Below are 20,928 nucleotides of genomic sequence, written 5' to 3'. Positions count from 1 at the left end.
GGGGTGGGGGAGGGTCCAAAGGGGCCCTGCTACCCCCTTTCCCTGCCACCCTCAGGCTCCGCCCCCTCCCCCCCGCAGGAAACCCCCAGACCCGCCACCGAGCAGACAGGAGGCAGAAAATTCCTTCCTTCCTGAGGGTGGAGGCTCATTCACTGGCCCCATCTCCCCATTGCAGCAAAAGCTGACATTTATTAGATGCCATCTGGGTTCCCCAGCCCTGTGGTCAGGATTTTTGTACACATTATTTCTTTTCATCCTCACGACAGCTTATGAGAGATCCTCTCTTGAACAGGGCAGGTCACTGAGGCACAGAGAGGTTAAGGAATGTGCCTGAGGACACACAGCAAGGAAGTGGGAAAAGAAATCAGGCAGCAAGTTAAACAGATGCCTGAGAGGGAGAATGGGCAGAGACATGAGATAGTGGAGGATGGGGAGGGCTGGCGGTGAGGCAGCTCCTTGCCCACGGGTGCCCTCCAAGGTGGAGGAGAATTATTGGGTGGGGACCAAGGTTGGGATGGGGTTTGTAACAGAGCAATGGATCCCAAGCCCTCTTCATTTGGGGACACTTTCCCTTGAACCCCAGATGGAGTCATTTTGCCGACCCCAGGTCCAGGTCCTTTCTTACAGGACGTGGAGGCATTGGGGCTGCTCTGGAGGGCTGCCTGGAGGAGGCCATCTTCACGTGGAGGAGCTCTCCATGCTTCCGTGGCTGGGAGGCCCCTCTCCCTCCTCCTGCTGCAGCCCCCAGTTGCCCTCTCTTTCCTTCTTCTTTTTGGGTCTCTTTTTCTTCTTTTTTATTGCAGTAGAGACAAGAAGGACCTGGATTTTTAAAAAAATCTTGATAATCCAATTTAATAAGGACCGATAGTGTTCCGGGCCTCTTATAATTCTCGCAAACCCGCCAATGAGTCCTCAGCCCTTGTTCCCATTTGACAGAAGAGGACAGGGAGACTCACAGAGGTTAAGACACTTGCCCTGATTTGAACCCAGCGGAAGTGGTGGAGCCCACCCTGGAGGGCATGAGCCGACCCTCACTCTTGACCTCTAGCCTCTCTGGGTTCCTGGGTCTCAAAGCAGGGTGGATGGGCAGGCAGACAGGTGAGGGGCAGACTGGGGGTGAACGGGTTAATGAGTGGATGGGCGGGAAGATGTATGGGTGGATGGATGGGTGGATGGATGGCTAGATGGATGATGGATGGATTGGTGGGTAGGTGTAGGGATGGATGGTTGGGTGGGTGGTTAGACAGATGTTTGGATGGATGGGTGGATGGATGGATGGGTGGATGGATGGATGGATGGATGGGTGGGTGGATGGATGAGTGGATGGATGAATGGATGGATGGTGAGTGGACGGTTGATTGGATTGATGGAGGGATGGATGGATAGTCAGATGGTTGGATGAGTGGATGATTGGATGGGTGATGGATGGATGGGTGGGTGGGTGGTCGGACAGACGGATGGATGGATGGATGGATGTGGATGCTTAATTGGGTGGATGGATGGAGGGATGGATGGATAGTCAGATTGTTGGATGAGTGGATGGATGGATGGATGGATGGGTGGATGGATGGATGGATGGGTGGATGGATGGATGGATGGATGGATGAGTGGATGGATGAATGGATGGATGGTGAGTGGACGGTTGATTGGATTGATGGAGGGATGGATGGATAGTCCGATGGTTGGATGAGTGGATGATTGGATGGGTGATGGATGGATGGGTGGGTGGGTGGTCAGACAGACGGATGGATGGATGGATGGATGGATGTGGATGCTTAATTGGGTGGATGGATGGAGGGATGGATGGATAGTCAGATTGTTGGATGAGTGGATGGATGGATGGATGGATGGATGGATGGATGAGTGGATGGATGAATGGATGGATGGTGAGTGGACGGTTGATTGGATTGATGGAGGGATGGATGGATAGTCCGATGGTTGGATGAGTGGATGATTGGATGGGTGATGGATGGATGGGTGGGTGGGTGGTCAGACAGACGGATGGATGGATGGATGGTGAGTGGATGGTTAATTGGGTGGATGGATGGAGGGATGGATGGATAGTCAGATTGTTGGATGAGTGGATGGTTGGACGGATGGGTGGATGATGGATGGATGGGTGGGCGGTCAGACAGATGGATGGATGATTGAATGGATGGAAGGATGGATGGTTGGGGGAATGGAGGGACAGAGGGAGGGATAGGTGATGGATAAATAGGCAGATGGAGAAATGGATGGGGTGGGGGCGATGAAGACTTTACAAATCCCAGGGACCCACATATTAGGGGATGGGGTTAATGAAAAGGGAAGTCAGAGAGGCCCTGTTGGTTCTGAATCTAAGAATCATCCCCAGCGCTGAATTCTTCATCCCAGCTCAACTCCCTCACTGTAGGCCCCTGATGGGCCCAGGAAGCTCCCTGAAGGAGGGGAGGGGCTGGGAAGGGGAGTCGGGAGAGTAGAGGCTTGGAAAGGGGAAGGCTACAGGCCTGAGAGGGGCCGAGAGGGGCGGGGCTCCGAGGGGCAGCTCGGTGGTTCCCAGGTGGGTGGGGCTCAGGTGGGTGGGGCCCGGGTGGGTGGGGCTTGGGTGGGTGGGGCCGGGTGGGTGGTTCCCGGGTGGGTGGGGCTCGGGTGGGTGGTTCCCGGGTGGGTGGGGCCCGGGTGGGTGGTTCCCAGGTGGGTGGTTCCCAGGTGAGTGGTTCCCAGGTGGGTGGAGCCAGGTGGGTGGGGCCCGGGTGGGTGGGGCCCGGGTGGGTGGTTCCCAGGTGGGTGGTTCCCGGGTGGGTGGGGCCCGGGTGGGTGGGGCCCGGGTGGGTGGGGCCCGGGTGGGTGGGGCCCGCCTTTGGCCAGACTGGCTGCGCCTGATGGATGGACCCTCCTGACCACAAAGCCGAGGAAGAGGAAGACCAGCGCGAGTGCCAGACCCAACAGCCACTGCGTCTCGCCGGGTCAGCCACTGGGCCACGAGCTCGGGCCCACTTCCTGCCGTCCCTGCCGCCAAGGCCTCGCAGGGTTGGGCCTGAGCCGGCTGCAGGACCGGAGTTGCAAGAAGGGACAGTCGGGCGCGTAGAAGGGGGTCTCCCAGCATCTGACCCTCCCGGTCAGTCTGTCTGCCCTGCCCCTGCCCAGCGGGCTGTGGGTTGCAGCCCCCAGAGGAGGAGCAAGTGACCCGCCGGGGACACCCCAGGCAGTGCGTACCCCACACCACGGGAGGTGGCGGGTGCGGAGAAGCTGGGCACACCTAGGACGTGCCAGGCCTTGCGATCACCCGGTAAGCCCCGCGCCTCCTTCAGACTGCACCGGAGCCTCAGGTTTCAGGTGGCCAGAACTGCCGTCCTCACCTTAGTAGACAAGCCGAGTTGAGGCTCAGAGAGGTCGGGCCACCTTCCCAGGGCCACACAGCACTCCAGAGGAGCAAAGTTCTTGGTCTCCCAGCGGGGAACCACACCCCAGCACCACCGTGGCCTAGGACACGAGCCTGCAAACGCCCCATCCTGATGGCCACCTGGGAGCCGGGCCCTCCTCTTCCATCAGCCATCGAGGCCTGCCTCGGTGACTCCCTTCTTTCTGAGCCGCGGTGCTTTCAGCTCGAACATGGGGCTGGCGGCAGGCTATTGGAGAACGAGCAAGGCCCAGACACTGGCGTTCAGCGCGAGCGTCTACGAGGGCCACTTACTGTGGCGATTTGTCACGTTGGCTGTCCCGCCCCCTGGCGGACGGTCTTGGAGGTGTTCTCCGACGAAAGCTCCCCACGGGGGCTGGGAGCCAATGCCAGCCCTTACCAAGATCCTCATCAAGAAATGGTTAATGGCCCAGGGCAAGGTGCAGGGTCCGGGGAAGGGGGGGAAGGGGGAAAACGGGATGGAGCAGAGAAAGTGCTCCTCCCTTTCCAAGATATCGCGGGGGCCCTGGGCCCCCCTTCCAAGACCGGCTGCCAGAAGCAGTCACGTGTCCCAAAATAGCGGGGGCGGCGGGTGGGGACGCAAAGGTTTTCCAGGAGACGGGCTCGGGGCTCAAAGTCCAGTGCTCAGGCGGCGGGGGGAGGAACAAGATTGCCGGGGCAGCGTTTAATCTGCCCGGACATCTGGGCATCTGCGCCACCCTCCGCGCCCGCCCAGGCACTGTCCCCAGCCCCCAGCGCAGTAAGGTGATTCCCGGGAGACCACGGAGCCCTCCTAACGGGCTCTGATCCATTCTTTAATGCGCGGCCCCCAGGCCGGTGGGCGCAGGGACGTGCCGGCGGGTAGAAATCAGGCAGCGGGGACAGAAACCAGGCGGCGGGTAGAAGCGGGTGGAGCCATGAGACTGGGAGGGGTTGAGGGTGTCTCCGTGGCCGAGGACGCTCTCCAAGTACAAGAAGGACCACCCAGCAGGACCTCGCTCGGGAGGGGGCTGCGTGGAAGCCGAGTCCTGCCCAGAGAGCCCCTGGAGGGAGGCAGGGCAGTCCCGCACCGCTCCACTCCGGACGCCCTGTTCTCAACCCAGGTGGAGTCACTTCTCTGGCTTCAGATCCAGAGTGTTGCTCGCGGGGTGGGGAAGGGGCATGTCTGGGGGGCTGCCTGGAGGAGGTGGCAGGATCATCACATGGCCGTGTTCTTTGTCTTCTCAGGGTCTCTGCCCTCCTCTGCCTCGTCCAGCTCCAGCCCCGAGTTGCTCTCTCCTTCCTTTTCCGCCTTCTTCTTCTTTTTCTTCTCCTGCTTGTCTTCCGTGCTGTGGGGATACAAAGGCCCCAGGCCCCATCATGAGAGACAGAGTCACTCCTATTCCGTGACACTTGCGTGTGCCGGACCACGTGTGGACTGCTTGACAAGCGGCATCTCCATGAATCCCCAAAATACCCCTCACTAGGCAGCCTCGAAACTTCCATTTCAGAAAGGCAGAAACGGGGGCTCAATTGCTCCACGGATGGGTGGGTGCATGGATGGGTGGGTGGGTGGATGGGTGGATGGGTGGGTGCGTGGATGGGTGGGTGCGTGGATGGGTGGGTGGGTGGATGGGTGGGTGGGTGCATGGATGGGTGGGTGGGTGGATGGGTGGGTGGGTGCGTGGATGGGTGGGTGGGTGGATGGGTGGGTGGGTGCATGGATGGGTGGGTGGGTGGATGGGTGGGTGGGTGCGTGGATGGGTGGGTGCGTGGATGGGTGGGTGGGTGGATGGGTGGGTAGGTGGATGGATGGGTGGGTGGGTGGATGGATGGATGGATGGGTGGATGGGTACGTGGATGAGTGGGTGCATGGATGGGTGGGTGGGTGGATGGGTGGGTAGGTGGATGGGTGGGTGGATGGGTGCATGGGTGGGTGGATGGGTGGGTGAATGGGTGGGTGGATGGATGGATGGATGGGTGGGTGGGTGCGTGGGTGGGTGGATGGGTGGGTGGATGGGTGGGTAGGTGGATGGGTGGGTGGATGGGTGCATGGGTGGGTGGATGGGTGGGTGAATGGGTGGGTGGATGGATGGATGGATGGGTGGATGGGTGCGTGGGTGGGTGGGTGGATGGGTGGGTGGATGGGTGGGTGGATGGGTGGATGGATGGGTGGATGGGTGCGTGGATGGGTGGGTGGATGGGTGGTTGGATGGGTGGATGGATGAATGGGTGCGTGGATGGGTGGGTGGGTGGATGGGTGGGTAGATGGATGGATGGGTGAGTGGGTGGATGGATGGGTGGGTGAGTGGGTAGATGGATGGGTGGGTGGGTGGATGGATGGATGGGTGGGTGGGTGGATGGATGGGTGGATGAGTGGGTGGGTGGGTGGATGGATGGATGAGTGGGTGGGTGGATGGATGGGTAGATGGGTGGGTGGATGGATGGATGGGTGGATGAGTGGGTGGATGGATGGATAGGTGGATGAGTGGGTGGATAGATAGTTGGATGGGTGGGTGGATGGATGAAGGAGGCAGGGAGGACGCTACAGGTGTAGGAGCACAGGTGGGATCTGGATCCTCCAGTACATCCTGGGAGTAGGAATTGCACTTTATGGGGGCCGAGCAGGGTCTTAGACAAAGCCAACACCTGGGTCCACACCTGTCCCTCAGGCAAATCTTGGGCTCAGCTAAGACTCTTCCAGCCAGGGTGGTCTCCTCCCAGCCCCCACTCTCCTCCTCCTGTCCCCAAGCCTTTGCCCTAGCAGAGCTCCCAGCCCTGACCACATCCCCGAACCCTCTGTCAGCATTGTCATGTCGGGGAGCAGTCGGAACCATAGGTGACACTGAGTCCGGGTGAGTGGTCCACACCAAATCACACAGACACCTGCACAATCCTGCCCCACAGTCTTGTTCAACGGGTATGTATTGAGTGCCTACTGTGTGCCAGGCAGGACACAGCCAGGACCAAAGCTAAGTTCTCCCCTCCTGGAAGGCACCACATAATGTTGCAAAACCAGGGAATGACTGAGTTTCCACTGGTGGTGGGTGTGGCTACGACACGCGGGTATGGGACAGTGCTGGGAAGGCTGGTGGCCAGGCTGGGTCTCTGCAAGGAGGAAACTCCTGAGCAGGGACTGAGGGAGGAAGAGGGGGCCAGAAGATTCGGGAAAAGCAGAAACAGCAAGTGCAAAGGCCCTGGGGCAGGTGTGTGCTTCAGGGATTCCAGGCAGTAAGAGGTCATCCGTGCACACCCAGCCCCCCAGCCCGAGGACGGGGCTCACTCGGACCCCCTGCACCCGCACGGGTCCCTGTACCCGCACACGACAGTACCTCAGGTCCACCTGCTCGTAAGGGTTGCTCTCCATTCTGAACGCAGTCTCCTCATCCTCAGCCCTGCAGAGATGGAGCTGGGGGTGAGGGCGAGGGGCGGGCACTCGGTGGGCACAGCCTCAGCCTCAGTTTCCCAAACCCCATAGGGGCTCAGGAACTTGAGGCAGCAAGGAGCGGGGGTGGGCCGCGAGGCTGTGGTGGCAGTGGTGGGGGAGGGTCTGGGCTCTGGGGCGGGGGTCCGAGGAAGAGCCCAATAATGGGGACAGCTCGGACGGGCGCGGGGCTGGCGGGGCGGAGGGGACCCACCTCGCCTTGGAGCACCAGACGCGGTTGGCCAGCATGAGCAGGTAGACGATGAACAGGAAGCCCACCACGGCCGCCAGGCCCACCAGCCACGGCTTCAAGCGACGCTCCGTGACTGCCAGGAGTGGGGGGGGGCAAGACTCAGGGACAGGGAGGGGCAGGGACCTCCCACCCAGGAAGAGGAGGGGAGGAGGGGACTTAGGGGTGCTCAGATGGAGGGGCTCTTGGGAAGGGGGTGAACCCCAGAGATGGGGGTTTTGGAGAGGGGACGGGGCCGGGACTGGGGAGGGCCTGCCAGCCTTCCTCCTCCTCTCCCGCCCCCTGCCCCAGGCCTGTGTCTTGTCGAGGGAAGTGGGGACATGGTGAACCCCCAGCCAACTCCACCCCCAGGACGCCCCCCACCTCTGGCCACCCTTGCACCTACCCTGCTGGGCCTCCACAGGGGACAGGAGCAGGACCCCCAGCACGAGAACAGTCCCCAAGGTCTCCATGACATTAAGCCCTCTGCCCGCCACCAAGCTGCGGTCGCAAGTGGTGCCCACAGGCAGGTGCGGGTGAGGACCTGCCCACCGTGATAAGACAGACGCAGGCAGGGCGGGGGCAGGGCCGGAGGGAGGGCTTGAGTCCCGGAAGGGGGCCCCTCCCCGGCCACCAGCCGGCTGGCACCCAGCCCCTCCCCCGCCAGCTCCTGCCCCACTGTCCTCCCCCTACCTGGAGCCCAGACTCTGGACCCTGTGAAACAATTAACTCGGAGAGTTGCACCCTGCCCCCTGCACCCTGCCCTTGGGGCCACCAGCCTCAGGGTCCCCCCTCCCCATTCCTGCCCCTCCCGGCGGGTGCCCCAGGCCGCTGTGTGCACGTGGCCGGACTCAAGTACAACTGGACTAAAATAACAAGAGCCACCTTTTGTGCCCACAGAGTGCCCACGAGGCTCCGTGCTCAGCGGTCTTATACAATGACTGTCCTTTTCTTAACTGCCTGGCCCCGTGGGATCGCGCCAGGCCCGCTGCACGGAGCCAGGGAGAGCCGAGCTGGTGCAGCAAGGGCCAGAGGGGGGATTCGAACCCGCATCTCCTTTGCCACCAGCCTAGGCTGCCTCCACCGGGCTCCCGGCCCCTGGGGACCCACAACCGGCTGGCGAGTGCCCACAGGGACGACAGGCTGTGTGCACGGGTCGCTGCAAACCTGGACACCCCGTGTGGGGACATCCCAGGAGTCCGGTGACTCAGGCTCCGCAACCTTGATCCCCGAGTTGATTAGATAGCTGGCCCTGCCCCACCCTGGCCGCCACGGGAGCAGCCACGGCCCGGGCCCGTGGCAGGGCGGCCAAGTGTGTGAGCCGCTGCACACGTGTTCTCAGGGCGCCCGAGGTGTCCCTGGGGCCTCCTGCCTTCCGGAAGTCTGTGCCAACCACCGGCGCACGGGCCACTGGGCGGAACAAGGACGGAGCCCGCGTGCCGGTGCCAGGACCAGCCACACGCGGCTCCGACCTGCCGGCCGGGCGTACAGTAAACTTCTACTGTGTGCCCAGTCTTGTGCCCGGCTCGGAAAGGAAGGCAGCCTCCGCACTGTCCCCCCAGGGGGCTCTTGGTGTGGACGGGGAGTCAGGACCCCAGAAACAAGCCGCACCTGCGGCCTGGGAGGTGGAGGTGGAGGCGGGGGAGGCCCAGCGCGCGGCTCCGGGCAGGACCTGCCTCGGAGCTCTGCCCTCCAAGGTCAGCGGGCCCACTGGGCTCTTCCCAAGGAAAGCACTCTCTGCTCTGAGACCTCGGCGAGGCCGTTGCATGGCCTTGTGCCTCAGTTTCCCCATCTGTTAAATGGGGCGATAAGTCCTACCCCGGAGGATTAGTGAGATAATGCCCGGGGCCCAGGGTGCCCGGCGCGGCGGCAGGTGCACGCGGGCCACTAGGTAAGCCTGACACCCGCTATTGCGGTTTTTAAGTCGCCGCAGTTGTCCTGGTTTACAGATTGCGGGCGGCGAGCCGGGTGAGCAGGGCAGGCTCTGCGTCCCCGGGAGGAGCCGGTGTCCGGGCCGGCACCGCCCGCGGGGACAGAGAACGTGGCCCCCGCGCAGGCCCGGCCGGAGCAGCCACGCGGCCCCGAAGCGCCGGCCCGGGCGCAGGCGCGCTCAGTTCACCCTCCAGAAGGAGCTTCGCGTCGGGGGCTCCCGGAAGGCGATGGAGGGGCGGCGGGGGTCCCGGGCGGCTGCGGCTTCCGCGGGGGCCCCGTCGCCACCCGCGCCCGCGTCCTCCTCGCCCCGCCAGGCCAGCGCCAGCTGCAGGTCCAGCTCCTCCAGGTCGTCCGCCAGGCTGGGGCGCAGCTCCCGCGGGGCGCCCGCCTGGTCGGGCTTCGGGCCGAACGCCCAGTCTGCGGGGACAGGTGGGGGGGCGCGTGAGGGCCCCGACGTGTCCCCCCCACCCTGCCCCCCAGCAGCGCCCCCCCCGCCCCCCAGCAGCGCCCCCCCCCCCCGGGCTGCGCGGAGCCGCTCACCCGCCAGGTCGTGCGCCAGGTCTTTGATGAGGTGCCCGACGATGGCGTAGGCCACGGCCACCACGACGAGCGCGGCCAGCAGCAGGTACAGCGCGTACCGGGGCAGGCGGACGGCGTCCAGCGGGGGCGGCCGGTACTCCTCGTACAGCGGCGGGGCCTGGCTCCAGCCCTCCGCCGCCTCCTGCTCCGCCAGCCCCGGCATGGTGGCCGCCTGGAGGGCAGCGGCGGCCCGGAGGTGACCCACGCAGCGGAAGTATTAAGGGCTCTGGGCTAAGAGGATTGGGCGGCCTCCTCCTCCGGCCACCGCCTGCCTGGGTTAGTCACGTCGCAAATCCCAAATCGCTTCCGCCCACCGGCCCGGCCCTGTCGCGGCGCAGCCGCCACTCCGCCCAGAACGCCCTGTGCCCGGGTCTGGCTCACGGCCCCTGCCCTCTCTTCCTCCGTCCACCTGGGACGTGGAGAGGTCCGCGTGCGAGGCCGGGCCGGGCCCTCTCCTGGGTGCTGGGCCCCAGCGGTGAATAAGAAAGACCGAAACCCGCAGCCCAGGCAGGGAGACAGGTGCTAAGAGACTCGCGGCCCTGGAGTAAACGGCACACTAGGTGGGAAGGGACCAGTGGTGTAGACGGAGTGGGGCACCTGGAGGGGAGGTGAGCACAGCTAGGAGGGGAGTCGCAGCTTAAAACAGTGTGGCCAAGGCCTTGGGGAGGAGGGGAACCAGCCGTGGGAGTCCCAGCAGGAAGAGCACTGCAGGCAGGGGCACAGGCCGTGCAAAGGCCCTGGGGCAGGACGGCACCTGGCGTGTTGGAGGCTCAGCAAGGAGGCCCGTGTGGCTGGAGCAGAGGGAGGAGGGGCAGAGACGGAGAGGGGAGGGCAGGGAGGGGACCGGGCAGGTCCTGCAGGGCCTGGTGGGCTGCAGGGAGGACCTGGGCTTTGACCCGGAGGGAGGTGGGAGCCCTGGAGGGCTGTGGGCAGAGGAGGGACGGCCTGACTCGGGTGCTCACTGGCGCCCTCTGGTGGCTCCTGCGGGGAGGACAGACCGTGGAAGGGCTGGGCGGGAACTGGGAACCAAGCCGGAGGGGACCGTAGCGTTCCGGGTGGGAGAGAAGTGGGCAGCTTGGGGATAGATTTTAAACTAATGACACCCGGCGTTTTTAGGCTGAGCACCTGGAATGATGGTGTTTTCATTTCTTACGGCAGGAAGCCTGGGGCAGAGGCACCTCCAGGGCTAACAGGAGAGATCTAAGGAAGCAGCCCGGGGCCCAGGTGGAGAAGGGCTTGGAGCCCCCGGGGACGGATGAGACCTCGGGAGGGGTGGGGGTGGAGGAGGGAGGAGGGCCCAGGACAGAGACAGGGAGGCCCACGGGTGTCCCAGGGAGGGGGAGGGGAGCCGGGAAGAGTGTGGGGTCCAGGGCCTTGGTCTTCCCAGGAGAAGGGGCCCTGCCAGGTCAGACGCTGCCAAGGAAGGCAGGGACGGAGACGTGACTGGCAAACAAAAGACAGTGGGGTGAGGGGGACGGAAAATGCAAGGTCAAGAGGGGGGTTGTTTCTTCTTTTTTAGTTGTTTTGTTTTTAAGATGGGGTCTTGCTCTTTCGCCCAGGCTGGAGTGCAGTGGTGTCATCACAGCTCACTGCAGCCTCCAACTCCTGGGCTCAAGCGATCCTCCTGCCTCGGCCTCCCAGAGTGCTGGGATTACAGGTGGGCCACCGCACCCGACCTTCTCGTTTTTATGCAATGACAGCCCAGGCTGGGCGAGGTAGCTCATGCCTGTAACCTCAGTATTATGGGAGGCTGATCCGGGGAGAGCACTTGAGGTCAGAAGTTCAAGACCAACCTGGGAAACATAGTGCAACGCTGTCTCTCTACAAAAAAAATACAAAAATTAGCCAGGCGTGAAATCCTTGAGGTTCCACGGGCTTCAGAATTGAGCACTTTTCACACTTGGGGAAGGTAATGAATCCAGTTTGTATTGGTCAGGATGGCATAGACCATGCTGCGTAACAAACATGCCCTCGCCTCAGCAGGCAGCTTGTTGCTGCTTACTCCTGCGCACGTGGGGCCTGGACTGGCTGAGGGCTGCTTCTCCACGATGCGCAGGCCCCGGGCTGCGGGGGCAGCTGTTGTGCGGATAAACCTCTGGCCTCTAGGCAGGGGGAGGGGAGGGCAAGGAAGCACTTCACCCCAGGTTCTGCGGGCCACACGCTCTCCTGTTTCATTGGCCAAAGGAGGTCGCATGGCCGTGGCTGCATCAGACGGGGTGCAAAGGTTCACCCAGCCCCGTGCACAGGAAGCAGCAGGACTGTTTAAGAACAGCCCCAAGGACGCTGCACAGCGGGGTTTATCACCAGTGCTCCCATGGGAGCTGGGGGACACATTCCACAACCCGGCAGGTTCTCGACCTCTGTGCTCACCGGGAGCCGGAGCGTTCTGTTGTGGGGACCCAGCATTGCCTCCACCCACTAGATGCCACCTGCAGCCCCAGCCTCATCTGTGACAACCAGAAGCGTCCCCAGGGGGCAGGGCTCATCGCCCCGGCTGAGAACGACTGCGCTGTAGCAAACCGTGGACGGTCAGCTCGTGCCGACTTTGCCTCCGACTTTGGTTTTGGGCTCTTGTGGCCGTAGACAAGCGGCCGTGGGCCCGCGGTTCTCCCGCTGTGGCCACTTCACAGAGGCTCACGGGCTGCCCCGGGGCTGTGTGCGCAGGAATGGGGGAGCTGAGAGGGGAGCCCAGCTGGTGGGCTCTTAGCTGTACCACTGAACCCCTTCCCCGGTGCCCCCAATAGGAGCTGGGGGAAGATGAGGGTGTGGGGTGGGCCAGGCTGGAGGGCAGGGAAATGGGGGCTGGCTGGGCAGACCTTACCCCTTGCCTGTCCCTGATGGCCGTGCAGTCTCGCCGGCAGGACAATTCCTAGAGCTGGTGGCTCCCAACATGCCCCGCCCCCCGCACTCAGGTAACATTCTGTGGGTGGCGGTTCTCCCTGCCCCAACACACCAGAGAGTCATCACTTGGCAAAAATAATTTAATATTACATTTGGGCAGTGTCCTGTCCCTCCCTGGCCCCTGTGCCCGGCACAGCCCACTAAAGGACCTCCTCCCCGCCTCTGCCCAGGCCCCCAGACCCTGTACCCCTTCCCTGCTCTGCCCCTGGGTTCCCCCCAAATCCTCCTTCCCAAGACAGCCCGTCCTGAGCTGCACGCCCCAAACCGTCTGCCTGGAAAGAGGTAGTCCCACCTCGGAGTCCCACCCCTGTGCCTGGAAACACCCTGCGCCGGCCGGGGCAGCTTCCAGGGGACTTGGGGAGTCTAGCTGAGCAGCAGTTGTGCAGGCCCGGACGGGGGACAGTGGCCGGGGCAGGGGCAGCTTCCAGGGGACTTGGGGAGTCTAGCTGAGCAGCAGTTGTGCAGGCCCAGACAGGGGACAGTGGCAGGGGCAGGGGCAGCTTCCAGGGGACTCGGGGAGTCTAGCTGAGCAGCAGTTGTGCAGGCCCAGACGGGGGACAGTGGCAGGGGCAGCTTCCAGGGGACTTGGGGAGTCTAGCTGAGCAGCAGTTGTGCAGGCCCAGACGGGGCACAGTGGCCGGGGCAGGGGCAGCTTCCAGGGGACTCGGGGAGTCTAGCTGAGCAGCAGTTGTGCAGGCCCAGGCGGGGCACAGCCGCCAGGGCGGGGGCAGGTCAAGTGCACCCCGAGCGAGTCGAGAAACGAGACCCGAGTTACACGAATCCAGTTTAGACGCGAGTCCTGCGGGGAGAGGTGACCCTGCAGGGTCCTGGGGAGCCCCGCCAGGCGGCCTGGCGGGGTGGGGAGGGGGTCTAGCAGGCGGCGCCGCGCAGCTGCTCCAGCCCGTCGGCGTACTGGAAGGCCGCGGCGTTCTCGTGCGCGTACATGTCCAGGGCCACCTCGCAGCTCTCGCGCACCACGCGCTCGGGGTCGGCCGCGTGGGCCCGCAGCACCGCCAGGCAGGCGGGCCGCGCGATGGCGCCCAGGGCCTCGGCGCACTCGTGCCGCACCATGGGGCTCTCGGCGGGGCGGGCCAGGGCGGCCGCCAGGTGGGGCACCGCTGCCTCGTGCTGCAGCTGGCCCAGGACGTAGCCCACCTCGTGCCGGAAGAGCGCGCTGCCACAGCGCAGGCCTGCGGGCGGGAGGCGGCCGTCACGCTCTGGGCAGCGCCTTTGGCTTGGGCCCAGCCTGGGGCCGGGGCCAAGACACCCAGAGGAGAGAAGGCGACAGAGCCGGGCAGAGAGCGGTAGAAAGGGGCTCGGCTGAGGACACCACAGCCCCAGCCTGGTGGTCAGGACTCCGATCCAGGGAACTAACCCAGAGCTACATGGGCCAGAGCAGCCAGGGAGAGTTCTGGGGGCCTAGAGTCTCGCTCTGTCACCCAGGCTGGAATGCAGTGGTGCAGTCACAGCTCACTGCAGCCTCCAATTCCTGGGCTTGAGTGATCCTCCCACTGTGGCCTCCCAAACTGCTGGGATCACAGGCGTGAGCGAATGGGCCCCACACTTGCCTGGGTTGGTTTTTCTTTTTTTTTTTTGGGACAGACTCTCGCTCTGTTGCCCGGGATAGAGTGCCATGCTGTCAGCCTAGCTCACAGCAACCTCAAACTCCTGGGCTCAAGCGATCCTCCTGCCTCAGCCTCCCAAGTACTGGGACTACAGGCATGCGCCACCATGCCCGGCTAATTTTTTCTATATATTTTTAGTTGGCCAATTAATTTCTTTCTATTTATAGTAGAGACGGGGTCTCACTCTTGCTCAGGCTGGTTTCGAACTCCTGACCTCGAGCGATCCGCCCGCCTCAGCCTTCCAGAGTGCTGGGACTACAGGTGGGAGCCACCGCGCCCAGCCTTGCCTGGGCTCTTATCGGTCCCATGGGAAATGCTCGAGGCCAGGCCTGGTCCCTCGCACAGAGGTGGCCGCTGAGCCTCACACGGGCGGCTGGGCGGGCCCCCGCCCTCCTCACCTGCAGCCAGCGCCAGCGCCGCCTCCTGGCCGCCGGCGTCCCGCAGCGCGAACATGGCGCGGTAGCGCTCGAACAGCGGCTGGGACTCGTCCAGCAGCACGGCGCGCAGACGCCCCACGTCGCGCTCCTCCGCCGGCGGGGCTGGGTCCACCGAGAGGTAGGGCCCGGTCACCCGCTCCCCGCGGTGCTGCTGCAGCCACTCCAGCCGCTGGACCGCCAGCTGGCAGGTCTCGGCCACCTGCAGGGAGAGGAGGCGCTGGCTGGTGGTCCTGGGGGTACGGGACGGGCCATCCCCACCCTCCGGGGCTGGGCGTTTAGCAGGGGCGACAGACCTAAACCAGCAGGGTGGCAAGGGTGACAGACGGAGGGCCAGGAAGAACCTCAATGAGGAGGTGGCATCAAGGTAGAGACCTGAACCAAGCCAGGGAGGGAGTCAGGCAGAGACCCGGGGGACGAGGACGCAGCCCACGCAAAGGCCCTGAGGCAGGGAGAGGGGTGGGGGCTGCGTTACCTCAACAACAGGGTCCGTGGAATATTCCTTCAGCAGCTCCAGGACTTCAGGGTTCCCGATGGCTCCCAGGGCCTCCCCTAGGAAGCAGCAGCCAGACAGTGCGAGGTGGGCAGGTGGGCGGGACCTGTCCTGCTACCTGGGGAGCCACTGACCCGGATACCCCTCTCACGACTCCTGTGTGGGGCGGTCCCGCCTCTGGCCACAGCTGATTGGAGCTGTGGCAGGTACAGGCTCCAGGCTGGGCCAATCAGTCCCTTCCCTAGAGCGGGGACCTGCCTGGAACCACGCAGGCTGCAGCAGCCGGCCAAGCTGCCCGCCCAGAGACCCCGAGACAGGTGTGTGGCTACGACCTGGGCACGCAGCTGACAAGGAGCTCCAGGAACGTTTGGCTAGTGGAGCCGACGGGAACAGCCCCCGAGAGAGATTTTACGCTGTGGTGGGGGGGAGGCTGGGCAGCCCAGGGCAGGCTGGACGCTGAGGCCACTGGCCAAGACGGACACCTGTGCCAAGGCCCTGGGGCCACGACGTGGGTGCAGTGGGGGACCAGCGGGCGGTGGCAGGTGGGTGCAGAGACCAGGCCCCGGCAGAAGCCCAAGCCCGAGGGCTGCTCTCTCTCTGTGGAGCCCTGGATGCGGGCACGAGCTTTGCATTTTCTCGAAATAGAGCCCAAAGGCCCCTGCCTGTGGGGCGGGTGAGATGGTGGCCTCGTCCTTTCCTGCCGCAGGCTACGCAGGCGTGCACCGGCCTGCCTCCCTCTGCCTGGGCACAATCCTGTGTGCCCAGCACGCCCTGTGGGTCAGGAGCCTGTCACCTCCTCTCTACAAAGGAATGCTCTGGTTACAGACACTCAGTCCCAGCCACACTGACACCCCGACTATCGGACTCATTTCTCTATTCATTTTATTATTAGTAGTAGTAGAGACGGGGTCTCGCTCTTGCTCAGGCTGGTCTCGAACTCCTGGCCTCAAGTGATCCTCCCACCTTGGCCTCCCAGAGTGCGGTGCCTACAGTGGGTCTGTGGGTCTCTGTTCAGCCCGCAGAGCTACAGCTATTTACTGTCCAGGGCTTTGCAGAAAGTTGACTGCCCTGACGTTTGTCACCTGAGCGAGTACCGTGGACACAAGAGGCAACCGGGAGGAGAGGCAGAAGGGAGGGGGTGTCCTGGACACAGGTGGGAGGGCGCGAAGCCCTGGCCACTCACCTGCCTCGTGGCGCACCATGGACTCCTGGCGGGTGTCACGCAGCACGTCCACCAGCACGGGGATGGCGCGGGCATCCTGCATCTGGCCCAGGCAGTACGCCAGCTCGTGCTTGAGCAGGGCGGAATCGTCACTGAAGGCCTGGCTGATCCAGGAGATGGCGCCCGGGCCACCGAGCCCACGCAGCGTGAACAGCGCCCGGAAGCGGGTCTGCAGGGGCTGCTTGGGGTCCACCAGCGTCCGCCCTATGGCCTCCACCTCCTGCTCCGTCACCATGGTGCCCACCTCCTCCTGCCCGTAGATGGGACACAGCCCTGCTCGAGCAAAATGGAGGGTCTCGGGTGTAAGAACCTGCAGTAGAAAAACGATAGCTCAGGTCAGAGGTGTCTTTCACCAGCTCAATGGCATGTTCATAGGACCAGGGCAGGTGGTTTCCTACCCACTGGGCATCTGGTTGCAAGCTCATCTGGGACCCCGCCTACCTGCTGTTCAGCCTTCCCTAACCTACTTTCCCTCTCTGAGCCTCACGCTCCACAACTCCGTTATCAGCAATGCCCTCCACTGCCTGCTCTCCACACAGCAGCCGGAGGGATGGCTGGTCCCTGATGGCCTCCGGTGATCCCACCTCCTGGTATCCGTGCCTTTATATAGTCAGTCCCCTCCCACTATGAATAGAGCTGACCCCTGTGAACAGTAGGATATGGAAAAATAACAGTGAGACTTCTGCAGTTAGGGCATAAAAGGCAGCTGGTTCCTCCTTGTGCTCTCTCTGGGGAGCCAGCCGCCATGTTGGGAGGAAGCTCAATCAGCCTTGTGGAGGGGCCCAGGTGGCAAGGTACGGAGGCCTTCCACTGACAGCCATGCGAGAGAGGTGGCTTGGAGCAGCTCCTCCAGCTCTGGGTGAGCCTTCAGATGACACGTCCCCAGCCTGTGTCTTCACTGCAGCTTTAGAGACCAGAGCCGGAACAAGCCAGCTAACTCAGGCTCAGACTTGCGCCCCACAGCAGCTGTGTGAGGTAGCGTTTACTGTTGTTTAAAGCTGCTAAGTATGGGGTAATTTGTTACACAGCTTAGATAACTGATTCAGGAATCCTTTCGGTATGTAAATTGGACCCTGTAACTCCATTGCCTGAAATCCTTCGTTTCTCATTACTGCAAATTCCTTAATACCATGTTTCCCTGAAAATAAGACCAGACGTACCCATAAAAGATACTTTAGCAGGATTTCTAAACATTTGCGCAATAGAAGCCCTACCCTGAAAATAAGACCTAGTGATGGGTGTAGCTGTGCAGCACATCTGTAACCCATGCATTTCGTCACGGAGCGGTAAAGATGAGCAGCCCCTCTCATCTGCCCCATGAGAGCTCTATTGTTTGACAAAGAGATCGGGGCCAATGGTTCTAAAGGAAACAGAGTCGCAAGAAATTCAGGATGGAATTCAGGGTTTTGAGAGTTATGATGATGTTCCAGAAGAAGACGACTTAACTATATTTGAATAAGCATAGATTACTGTACTGTACTTAAAAAAAATAACATATTCCCTGAAAATAAGCCCTAGGGCGTCTTCTTGAGGAAAAATAAATATAAGACCCTGTCTTATTTTTGGGGAAACACGGTAGTGCCAAAAGCCCTTCCGTCCTCCCTCTCATTCTGCCCCAGCCCCACGGCCTTTGCACTGGCTGTTTTCTCCGTAGGGACCATTCTTTCCCCAAATGCACCTGTGGCTCCTCCTCTCGCTTCCTTTAGTCTGAAATGTCTCCTCCTTATAGGAGCTTTCCCTGACCACAATCTGCAATGTTACTCCGTCAGCTCTCTTCCCCTGTTCACCTTCATTTTTCTTCAGAGCACTGACCACCACTAGACATTGCTTTGGATGTTATTGGTTTAGTCGCTTATAATTGGTCTCATCCCTCAACAGAACACAACTCTGAAAGCAGGGACCGAGTCTACCCTCCGCACTGCTGTCCTCCTAGCACTTAGCGCAATGACCAGCACACAACAGGACCTCACCAAAAACAGCATAACAGCAGCAGCTGGCCTTTATGTAGCATTTGCTATGTGTCAGGCTCTCTGAGATCTTTATATTAACTCACTTATCCTCATCATAACCCTATAAAGTACGTACGAGGACTATCCCTGTTTTACAGGTAAGAAAATGAAGGCAGACCAGGTGTGGTGGCTCACGCCTGTAATCCTAGCACTCTGGGAGGCCGAGGCAGGCGGATTGTTGAGTTCAGGAGTTCGAAACCGGCCTGAGCAAGACCCTGTCTCTACTAAAAATAGAAAGAAATTAATTGACCAGCTAAAAATATATATAGAAAAAAAATTAGCTGGGCATGGTGGCACATGCCTGTAGCCCCAGCTACTTGGGAGGCTGAGGCAGGAGGACGGCTTGAGCCCAGGAGTTTGAGGTTGCTGTGAGCTAGGCTGACGCCATGGCACTCACTCTAGCCTGGGCAACAAGTGAGATTCTGTCTCAAAAAAAAAAAAAGGAAAGAAAAAGAAAAAGAAAAAAGAAAATGAAGGCAGAGCCATGCTGTAAACCATTAATGCTCTGTTGGGTGGATGAACTAAGACGGAATGACGCAGCTAAGGCTGGGAGAAAGGACGCCTCTCTGCCCTCTGGACGCGCTGAGGACATGGTGGATGCTTCATCGACAGGACAGGCAGGCCACGGCACGTCAGCAGCCCTCTCTGGTGTCCCGTGGCGTTGGCAGGGCTGCCTGGGTTTAATGAGGGAGGTGTAGCTGCCTAAGCACAGGTGGCCATCAAAGGAGGGTGACAGCTGGAAAGAGGGATCATCAGAGACCAAAGAAACCAAGAGTGTGGGAGATGGCAGGGAACTAGGGACCATGGACATGCGACTCCTTGTTCTACACAGATGAGCAGTGACTTGTCTTAAGAGCACACAGGACCCAGGACTTCTTTTTTTTTTTTTTTTTTTTTTTGAGACAGAGTCTTGCTTTGTTGCCCAGGCTAGAGTGAGTGCCGTGGCGTCAGCCTAGCTCACAGCAACCTCAAACTCCTGGGCTCAAGCGATCCTCCTGCCTCAGCCTCTCGTGTAGCTGGGACTACAGGCACGCGCCACAATGCCTGGGTAATTTTTTTTTCTATATATATATTAGTTGGCCAATTAATTTCTTTCTATTTATAGTAGAGACAGGGTCTCACTCTTGCTCAGGCTGGTTTTGAACTCCTGACCTCGAGCAATCCGCCCTCCTCGGCCTCCCGGAGTGCTAGGATTACAGGCGGACCCAGGGCTTCTGATTCCCAGTCTGTGCAGGGCCTCCTTCAAGACATCTGAGAAAGGCTCTTCATCCCCCGGGACCTTAAACTCCCAGGAAAGAGGGAAATCTGTGGCCAAGAAGGCAACTATGGCTACAGGAAGGAAGTAAAAAGAGAGGCTGTATGGCTCTTGAGTGAGACCCGAACGGTGGCAGATGTCTCTGAACTTGGTCTCTTCATTTGGAATAAAAGTATTAACAACTCGAGTCTTGGGTTTCCTTCGAGTCTCTGCTCGGTTATTACCCTCTGAGTGGCCTCCTCCAACCACCCTGTTTAACAACGCAAACTTAATAAACTAGAGCTAGTATCAAGTATTTCCGCAGGGACCCAATACCCACCTCTGTGCTCAGAAGGACAAGGGAAGGTAACATCTACACACCTCCAAGTCCAAAACTCACACCTCAGGCCCATTTTCCGGTGGGAAGAAGGACAAGAGTGTAGGGCTGGGGTTCAGGAGATCAGCCCCCCACCAAGGCGGTCTGAGAATCCGCTCAACCCTGTGTAAGTCTTAGGAGCAGACAGGAGGAATGAATAAGTGATGGAAGAAAAGACCTGGATTTTGGAAACCCCTTCCCCTCCTAGAGACCTCTCTAAATCAAGAGTCCCTCCCTAAAAGTCTCCGGTAACTAGACCCCTCCCAGGAACGGGATCGCCCTGACAACGGATCCCTCAAGGGGTGCTCTCAGGATCCTCCGGCGACCACCGGTTCCCCAAGGTCCCTTGAGAGAGACCCCCAGGAACTGTGTCTCAAGATCCTCCTACGCGGATCCCCAGCACTGAATCTGTCACAGGTTGGCTCTCAAAGCTCCCAAAACTCCAAGAAAGGGGTCGCTCGCATGGGAACCCTCACATGTTGGCTCCCCGGGTCCCCCAGCGAGGGGATCCCCGGAGACAGGCCTCCAGATCCCGGAGCGATGAGGTCGCCAGGACTCGGGACCCCTCAACCTCGACCCCAGCTCCAGCCAACGAATCCCCAAGACCGGATGCTCCGACGAGGCAGTCTCCCCGCACCCGTCCGCCAAGCCCGGGCCCCGCACCGTGCTGCCGGCCGCCGGGACGCCCCACCGAGCTCCCGGGACTCAGGACTTCTCAGGCCGGCCAGTCCCGGCAGGCGCCGCTACCGCCGCCAGGGCCGCTTCACCAGGAGCGACGCTCGCAGTGCGCCCTGGGAGCCGCCATCTTCCCGCCCACGTGACCGGCGGACGGCACCAACGCAGCTCTGGGGGGGGATCCAGCTAAAGGCTCCCAGGGAGGAGAGAGGCCCGGAAGCCTGAGTCGGCACCAGTGCCATGGCTCACACTGCCACATGAGCAGCTGTCCAGGAACATTCCTCAGGGAACGGAATTGGCAACGCCTGCCCCATTTCCGGAAAAGATTCTCTCCGACCTCCCCCTAACCGGTACGATAAGTGGAAATGGTTTGTGCCGATTCATCGGCCGGCTCGCCACAGAGCATGCGCAGCGTCGCGGGCTGGGCGGGGTCAGGC

At 61.5% G+C, this 20,928-nt stretch overlaps 3 protein-coding genes across 4 annotated transcripts; all 3 read right to left on the bottom strand.

The window, feature by feature from the left end:
- Positions 1–4,157: 4,157 nt before the first annotated feature.
- SMIM24 (small integral membrane protein 24) lies at positions 4,158–7,612 on the bottom strand. The gene is made up of 4 exons (XM_012769324.3): positions 7,418–7,612; positions 6,997–7,108; positions 6,691–6,753; positions 4,158–4,707 (listed from the first exon to the last, which is right to left on the bottom strand). The coding sequence occupies exons 1-4, from the start codon at positions 7,482–7,484 to the stop codon at positions 4,578–4,580; spliced, it is 372 nt and encodes a 123-aa protein (XP_012624778.1). The 5' UTR covers positions 7,485–7,612; the 3' UTR covers positions 4,158–4,577.
- Positions 7,613–9,063: 1,451 nt separating this feature from the next.
- Positions 9,064–9,785, bottom strand: SMIM44 (small integral membrane protein 44). Its single transcript, XM_075998172.1, has 2 exons — positions 9,484–9,785; positions 9,064–9,360 (listed from the first exon to the last, which is right to left on the bottom strand). Exons 1-2 carry the CDS (start codon positions 9,683–9,685, stop codon positions 9,122–9,124), a joined length of 441 nt encoding a protein of 146 aa, XP_075854287.1. The 5' UTR covers positions 9,686–9,785; the 3' UTR covers positions 9,064–9,121.
- Positions 9,786–13,194: 3,409 nt separating this feature from the next.
- DOHH (deoxyhypusine hydroxylase) lies at positions 13,195–20,647 on the bottom strand. Of its 2 annotated transcripts, none has more exons than XM_075998100.1 (5): positions 20,480–20,647; positions 16,159–16,507; positions 14,958–15,034; positions 14,447–14,684; positions 13,195–13,613 (listed from the first exon to the last, which is right to left on the bottom strand). In XM_075998100.1, exons 2-5 carry the CDS (start codon positions 16,430–16,432, stop codon positions 13,294–13,296), a joined length of 909 nt encoding a protein of 302 aa, XP_075854215.1. In that variant the 5' UTR covers positions 16,433–16,507; positions 20,480–20,647; the 3' UTR covers positions 13,195–13,293. The 2 variants fall into 2 exon arrangements, with proteins under 2 accessions (XP_075854215.1, XP_075854216.1); XM_075998101.1 differs by lacking the exon at positions 20,480–20,647 and adding an exon at positions 20,293–20,473.
- Positions 20,648–20,928: the final 281 nt, after the last annotated feature.

This window comes from Microcebus murinus, chromosome 27 (genome assembly GCF_040939455.1).
Source record: "Microcebus murinus isolate Inina chromosome 27, M.murinus_Inina_mat1.0, whole genome shotgun sequence".
Taxonomy (NCBI): Eukaryota; Metazoa; Chordata; class Mammalia; order Primates; family Cheirogaleidae; genus Microcebus; species Microcebus murinus.
This window is presented reverse-complemented; position numbering and strand designations above follow the sequence as displayed.

Excerpts from the sequence above, each read along its gene's own strand:
- SMIM24 (XM_012769324.3), bottom strand. The coding sequence starts at position 7,484 with ATGGAGACCTTGGGGACTGTTCTCGTGCTGGGGGTCCTGCTCCTGTCC. Across the intron at positions 7,109-7,417 it reads CCCTGTGGAGGCCCAGCAGG|TCACGGAGCGTCGCTTGAAG; the intron begins GTAGGTGCAAGG and ends CACTCCTGGCAG. Across the intron at positions 4,708-6,690 it reads TACGAGCAGGTGGACCTGAG|CACGGAAGACAAGCAGGAGA; the intron begins GTACTGTCGTGT and ends GTATCCCCACAG.
- SMIM44 (XM_075998172.1), bottom strand. The coding sequence starts at position 9,685 with ATGCCGGGGCTGGCGGAGCAGGAGGCGGCGGAGGGCTGGAGCCAGGCC. Across the intron at positions 9,361-9,483 it reads CCTGGCGCACGACCTGGCGG|ACTGGGCGTTCGGCCCGAAG; the intron begins GTGAGCGGCTCC and ends CTGTCCCCGCAG.
- DOHH (XM_075998100.1), bottom strand. The coding sequence starts at position 16,432 with ATGGTGACGGAGCAGGAGGTGGAGGCCATAGGGCGGACGCTGGTGGAC. Across the intron at positions 15,035-16,158 it reads CATGGTGCGCCACGAGGCAG|GGGAGGCCCTGGGAGCCATC; the intron begins GTGAGTGGCCAG and ends GCTGCTTCCTAG. Across the intron at positions 14,685-14,957 it reads CCACGGACCCTGTTGTTGAG|GTGGCCGAGACCTGCCAGCT; the intron begins GTAACGCAGCCC and ends CTCTCCCTGCAG.